General features: G+C 57.6%; 1 protein-coding gene across 1 annotated transcript; it reads right to left on the minus strand.

The window, feature by feature from the left end:
* Nucleotides 1–4: 4 nt before the first annotated feature.
* LOC104533937 (potassium channel subfamily K member 3) lies at nt 5–495 on the minus strand (the record flags this gene model as incomplete). Its single annotated transcript, XM_010178894.1, has 1 exon — nt 5–495. A coding segment is annotated over one exon (491 nt), but the record flags the coding sequence as incomplete, so codon positions are not given.
* Nucleotides 496–6,186: the final 5,691 nt, after the last annotated feature.

The following is a 6,186-nucleotide window of genomic DNA, read 5'->3' on the forward strand; positions in this document are numbered from 1 at the left end:
GCTCGGCGTCCCGCTTCTCGTCCTCGGCGTTCATGGTCATGAAGCGCAAGACCACCAGGTTGAGGAAGGCTCCGATGACCGTCAGCCCCGTCAGGATGTAGACGAAGCTGAAGGCCACGTATTGGGGCTTGTTCTGGAGGGCTTCGTCCTTCTGCAGGGCCACGTAGTCCCCGAAGCCGATGGTGGTGAGGGTGATGAAGCAGTAGTAGTAGGCGTGGAAGAAGCTCCAGTGCTCGTAGTAGGAAAAGGCGGCCGCCCCGATGCAGAGGGTGCTGATGCAGGAGAAGAAGCCGATGGTGACCATGTTGGCCATGGAGACCTCCGCCCGCCTCATGCCAAGGCACTTCTTGATGCGGTGGAGGAGGTACCTGACGAAGGTGTTGATCCTCTCGCCCAGGCTCTGGAACATGACGAGGGTGAGGGGGATGCCCAGCAGAGCGTAGACCATGCAGAAGACTTTCCCCCCGTCCGTGCTGGGGGCTGCATGGCCGTAACCTGGGGGGGGCAACACCACAGAGCTGGGTCAGCTTGGTGGTCCCAGGGTGGGTGCAGCACCCCAGACTGCTCGGCTGGTGGTGGACCCCAAACCTGACTGGTGCCCTCCACACCTCCAGGCACAAGGAGGGACCAGGTTGGGGGGAAATGGGGTCTCCAAATGAAGGTGGCTTGAGAGGAAAGGAGCCCTCATGGCCAGATACCAGTTGCTCCCCTTCCCCTGTCCTTTTCCTGCTCCTTTCCTGTCTCTTTTCCCCTTTCCCTTTTCCTATTCTTTTTCCCTTCCCCTTCTCCTTTTCCTTTTCCCTCCTTCTCCTTCTCCTTCTCCTTCTCCTTCTCCTTCTCCTTCTCCTTCTCCTTCTCCTTCTCCTTCTCCTTCTCCTTCTCCTTCTCCTTCTCCTTCTCCTTCTCCCTCTCCTTCTCCTTCTCCTTCTCCTTCTCCTTCTCCTTCTCCTTCTCCTTCTCCTTCTCCTTCTCCTTCTCCTTCTCCTTCTCCTCCTCCTCCTCCTCCTCCTCCTCCTTCTCCTCCTATCCCCTTTTCATTTTTTGCTTTTCCTGTATCTTTCCTTTCCCCTTCTCCTTTCCTTTCCCTTCTCCCACTCCCTTTCCCCTTCTCCAGAAGGCAGGAGCAGCATCGAGAGGGTAAGGGCTCCCACCGCCCTACTCAGACCCCGGGGGCTCAGAAGCACTTCCCCGGCCTCAGGCTGGGGGTGCTGGCACAAGCACCCACCTCTCCAAGGCACCCCCCCAGCAGCCTCACAACACCCATGCCCGCAGGCTGTAGCACTGCATGGGCTTGTTGTGACCCAAGTGCAGGACCCAGCGCTTGGCCTTGTTGAAGCTCATGCAATTGTCCTTGTCCCATTGATCCAGCCCATCCAGGTCCCTCTGCAGAGCCTTCCTACCCTCAGGCAGATCAACACTGCCTCCCACCTTAGTGTCATCTGCAAACTGACTGAGGGAGCACTCAATTCCCTTGTCTGTGTAATTGGTAAAGGTGTTAAAGAGCTTTGGTCCCAGCGCTGAGTCCTGGGGAACACCACTTGTTGACCGGCCACCAATGGGACCTAATTCCATTCATCACCACTTTCTGGGCCCAGCCATGCAGACTGTGTTTGACCCAGCAGATGATACACCCTTCCAAGCCTCCATCACCAGAGACCATCACCGGAGAGCGTCACCAGAGAGTGTTACCATGGAGCATCACTAGAAAGCATCATTCTCCTCCCCCTCTACTCTGCCCTGGTGAGACCACATCTGGAATATTGCGTCCAGTTCTGGGCCCCTCAGTTCAAGAAGGACAGGAACTGCTGGAGAGAGTCCAGCGTAGGGCTACAAAGATGATCAAGGGAGTGGAGCATCTCCCTTCTGAGGAGCGGCTGAGGGAGCTGGGGCTCTTTAGTTTGCAGAAGAGGAGACTGAGGGGAGACCTCATTCATGGTTATAAATATTGAAAGGGTGAGTGTCACGAGGATGGAGCCAGGCTCTTCTCGGTGACAAACAATGATAGGACAAGGGGTAACGGACACAAACTGGAACACAGGAGGTTCCACTGAAATTGGAGAAGAAACTTCTTCTCAGTGAGGGTGACAGAGCCCTGGCCCAGGCTGCCCAGAGAGGTTGTGGAGTCTCCTTCTCTGCAGACATTCAAAACCCGCCTGGACGCCTTCCTGTGTAACCTCATCTGGGTGTTCCTGCTCCGGCAGGGGGATTGGACTGGATGAGCTTTTGAGGTCCCTTCCAATCCCTAACGTTCTGTGATTCTGTGATTCTGTGATCACCAGGGAGCATCACTGGAGAGCACCACTGGAGAGCATCGCAATGGAGCATCACCAGAAAGCACCACCGGAGAGCATCACAATGGAGCATCACCAGAGAATATCACCATGGAGCATCAACAGAGAGCATCACCAGGGAGCATCACTGGAGAGCATCACCATGGAACATCATGGAGAGCATCACCGGAGAGCATCACCAGAGAGCATCACTGGTGAGCATCGCAATGGAGCATCACCAGAAAACACCACCGGAGAGCATCATCATGGAGCATCACTGCAGAGCACCATGGAGCATCACTGGAGAGCATCACCAGGGATCATCACCAGAGAGCATAATGGAGAACATCACCAGAGAGCATCTCCATAGAGAATCCCCACAGCGCATCACCATGGAGCATCACCATAGAGCATCACTGGAGACCATCATGGAGAGCATCACCATAGACCATGACCAGGGAGCATCACCACAGAGCATCACTAGAGAGCATCACCAAAGCATCCCCATCAGCAGAGGGGACACTGAGGCAATGCGGTGCCACCCAGAGTGTCCTCCACATCCCATAGCAAAGCCAGGCAGTGCATTTCACCCCCACCACTGCCCTTGCCCTTCCTGTCTGCCTGCTCCTGCCCTTCACCTCCTGCCAGACACCCCAAAACCCCCAAATCTCCCCATTCCGCCCACATGGGGTCGAGGACGCGGTTTTAGGACATGAGCCTTGAGCTGTGCCCATGGGCCCCGTCCCTGCTGCCTGCCTGCTCCTGCCCGCTCCTGCCTGCAGCCTCCCACCGCTATATTTAGCCCCGTTTCCCAAGGGAAGGGAGTTTATGAGCTCTCGCCGCGCGTCCAAGCGTCCGTCAATCTGCCAGCCCCCCCCCTTCCCCGGCTTTAGCAGGCGCTGCCTGATCTCCATCACGGCTGAGGGCGATGAGGGGGGGATGAAGGTCACCAGGATATGAAATCTGGGCGATGGGGCAGCAGCAATGAACCCCCAAATCCTTCTTCCACCTGCGGTTTCATCCACCATGGCCAGGAAATGTGCTGGGGAGGAGTTGGTTTCCGGGGATCCCAGATTTTGGGGCTCCTGCCCTCCCTGCATCCCTGCTCCTCTCCATCTCCTCCTGCAGCCCCCACAACCTTCCCATTGGGTTGGTGCTCCCCAAAAACCGTGTCCCAGGGTGCTCCAGTGTCCCCAGGGAGAAAATTATGGCGTGGCACAGCCAACTCCTCTCCTTTTTAGGGGGGGCTCTGGGAGCAGGTGCAGGTTCCGGCTGCCCCCTCCTCCCCGGCCTGGAGCAAATCCCAGGCTGTCGGGCAGCGATGGATGGCGGGGATTAACGGGGCAGCTGGCGAGGACGAGAGGAGGGGGGGGGAATTTCGCAGAGCAGAGGTGGTGGTGCAGGGCTGGGGGGGTGCAAAGCGGATGGGGGGTCCCAGGAAGGGAGCACTGGGGGGTCCAAAAAGGTAGGGGAGAGGGCTGAGAGCTCTGGGAAGGGGGTGCAGGGAGCCAGGGCTGGGGGGGAGTCAAGGGGAGGTGATGGAGGGAGACAGGGCAGGGGGATGGTGGGCAAGGTTTGGGAGTCCCAGTTGATGGGGATCTACCAAAGGCTTGACCATCCTGAGGGTCTCCGCCAAAGCCTTGACCACTCTGGGGGTCTTCAATGTTTTGGAGAAGCTCCAGTTTCTCCCCCAGCCTGGGATGAAGACAACGCTGGTCCTTCCAAATCTGGGACAAACCCAACCCTGGTCCTTCCAAATCTGGGACAAAACCAACCCCTGGTCCTTCCAAATCTGGGACAAAACCAACCCTGGTTCTTCCAAATCTGGGATAAACCCCACTCTGGTTCTTCCAAATCTGGGACAAACCCCACTCTGGTTCTTCCAAATCTGGGACAAACCCAACCCTGGTCCTTCCAAATCTGGGATAAACCCAACCCTGGTTCTTCCAAATCTGGGACAAACCCCACTCTGGTTCTTCCAAATCTGGGACAAACCCAACTCTGGTCCTTCCAAGCCTGGTTTCACATGCCCATGAAACTCTCCAGCCCACCGAGCACTGCTTCCCTTCCCATTGCACTTCCCAACAAGTTCAGCAGCAGCCACCAAGGTCAAGACGTTCTCATGCATTTTTGGGACAATTCAGGACCCAACAGCATCCATAGACACCATCAGATCCAGTCAGGAGTGACCCAGGGATGCCTCAGAGGAGGAAAAGCCTCATCCTCCAAAGATGTCATCCCGACCATGGAGACCACCCACCCCAAGCAGACCCCAGTGAACACCCAGCCACCCCAAAGCCCTTCAGCACCCAAAAACAACCAGCACCCAAATCACCCAGCCCTGGGCACTTCCTTCTCCTGGAGAAACCCTTGGGGGGGTCCCCAGAGACGGATGAGCATCGCTTGGGGTGTAGCATCTTTCTCTGAGAAGCACCAGCCCTGCAGCATCCCCCCTTGTCCCATTGCTCCCAGTAAGGACCAGCATCCCAACATTTGGGGCTGAGCTTTCGGATCCTGGCTGTCCCCACTAAGCTGTGGATAAGGACCCGGATGATGAAGCCTGGGACATGCCCCGTCATTGTGGGGTGAGCAAACAAGCAGGCAGCGAGCGGCTGGGAAAAGCAACACATGGTGGCAGTGGGGCCACCCCACCCTGAGCAAACACAGCCCTGGCACAGAGGGACAGGATGGGATGTGGCGGTCCCCACCTTTAGACAGGGAGGACGGGGCTCATCCTGCCCAGGGAAAACTCCTGGCAGGGCAGGGTAGAGGGATGAGACCCGGGCAGCAGATCCCTGAGGTTGGGCTGAATTTGGGTGAGGCAGAGCTGGAGAGACATCATGGACCCATCCATGAACCCACAGCACCCAGGCTGCCCCATCCCAGCTGGACCTGGACCCAGAGCAGGAAATGTCCTCGCTGTGCCTTCACCAGGGCAGGAGAATCCTGTCTCTCACACTGCCATCCATCAAATCATCAATGGTTTGGGTAGGAAGGGACCTGAAACTCCCCCAGTGCAACCCCCATGGGCAGGGACACCTCCACCAGCCCAGGCTGCTCCAAGCCCCAGCCAACCTGGCCTTGGGCACTGCCAGGGAGGGGGCACCCACAGCTTCTCTGGGCAACCTGGGACAGGGCCTCACCACCTTACAGGGCACAAATTTCCTCCTTATATTTAACTTAAATCCCCTCTCGTCCAGTTTAAAGCCACCCCCCTGGTCCCATCACTCCATCCCTTGTCAAAAGTCCCTCCCCAGCTTTTCTGTCCCCTTCAGGTCCTGGAAGGTGCTCTAAGGTCTCCCTGCAGCCTTCTCTTCTCTTCTCCAGGCTGATCAGCCCCAACTCTCTCGGCCATCATAGGGGAGGTGGTCCCATCCATCCATCCATCCACTCACCCATCTATCTGTCCATCCACGCACCCATCCATCCATCCACAGATCTCTGCCCACCCTGCCCCCTGCCCATCTTTCTCCCTGCCCACCCTCACTCCCCTCTGGGGTTTTGCAACCCTGGGGGCTATCACCTTAGGTAGGGGGTGCTGGGCCTGGCTGGGGGCTCCTGTCTCTCTGTGTGGGTTACATTGGGTTATATCCCACCCAGGACACCATGTCCCCAGTGGGGTGGGTGGAGATGGGGACCAGAACTTGATCCCCCCAAACATAGCATTGGGGTAACCCCCTCATCATCATCTTTAGCCCTGCCACTCCCATGACCCCTTTCCCCCAGATTTGTCCTATATATATGGGGAGTGTCACCTCCAAAGGGGCTTAGAGCCACCCCCAATCCCTGCTCCCACCATAGTGGGGTGCTAGGGGGCACCCCTTCCCTCCTGCCTGGGGAAGGGGCAGAGCAGGAGGGTTTGGGGGTGAAGCTGGTGCCTGTGTCCCCCCTCCCGACATCGCTGCCTGCAGGCGGG

Source organism: Mesitornis unicolor, unplaced genomic scaffold, assembly GCF_000695765.1.
Source record: "Mesitornis unicolor isolate BGI_N332 unplaced genomic scaffold, ASM69576v1 scaffold45152, whole genome shotgun sequence".
Lineage (NCBI taxonomy): Eukaryota > Metazoa > Chordata > Aves > Mesitornithiformes > Mesitornithidae > Mesitornis > Mesitornis unicolor.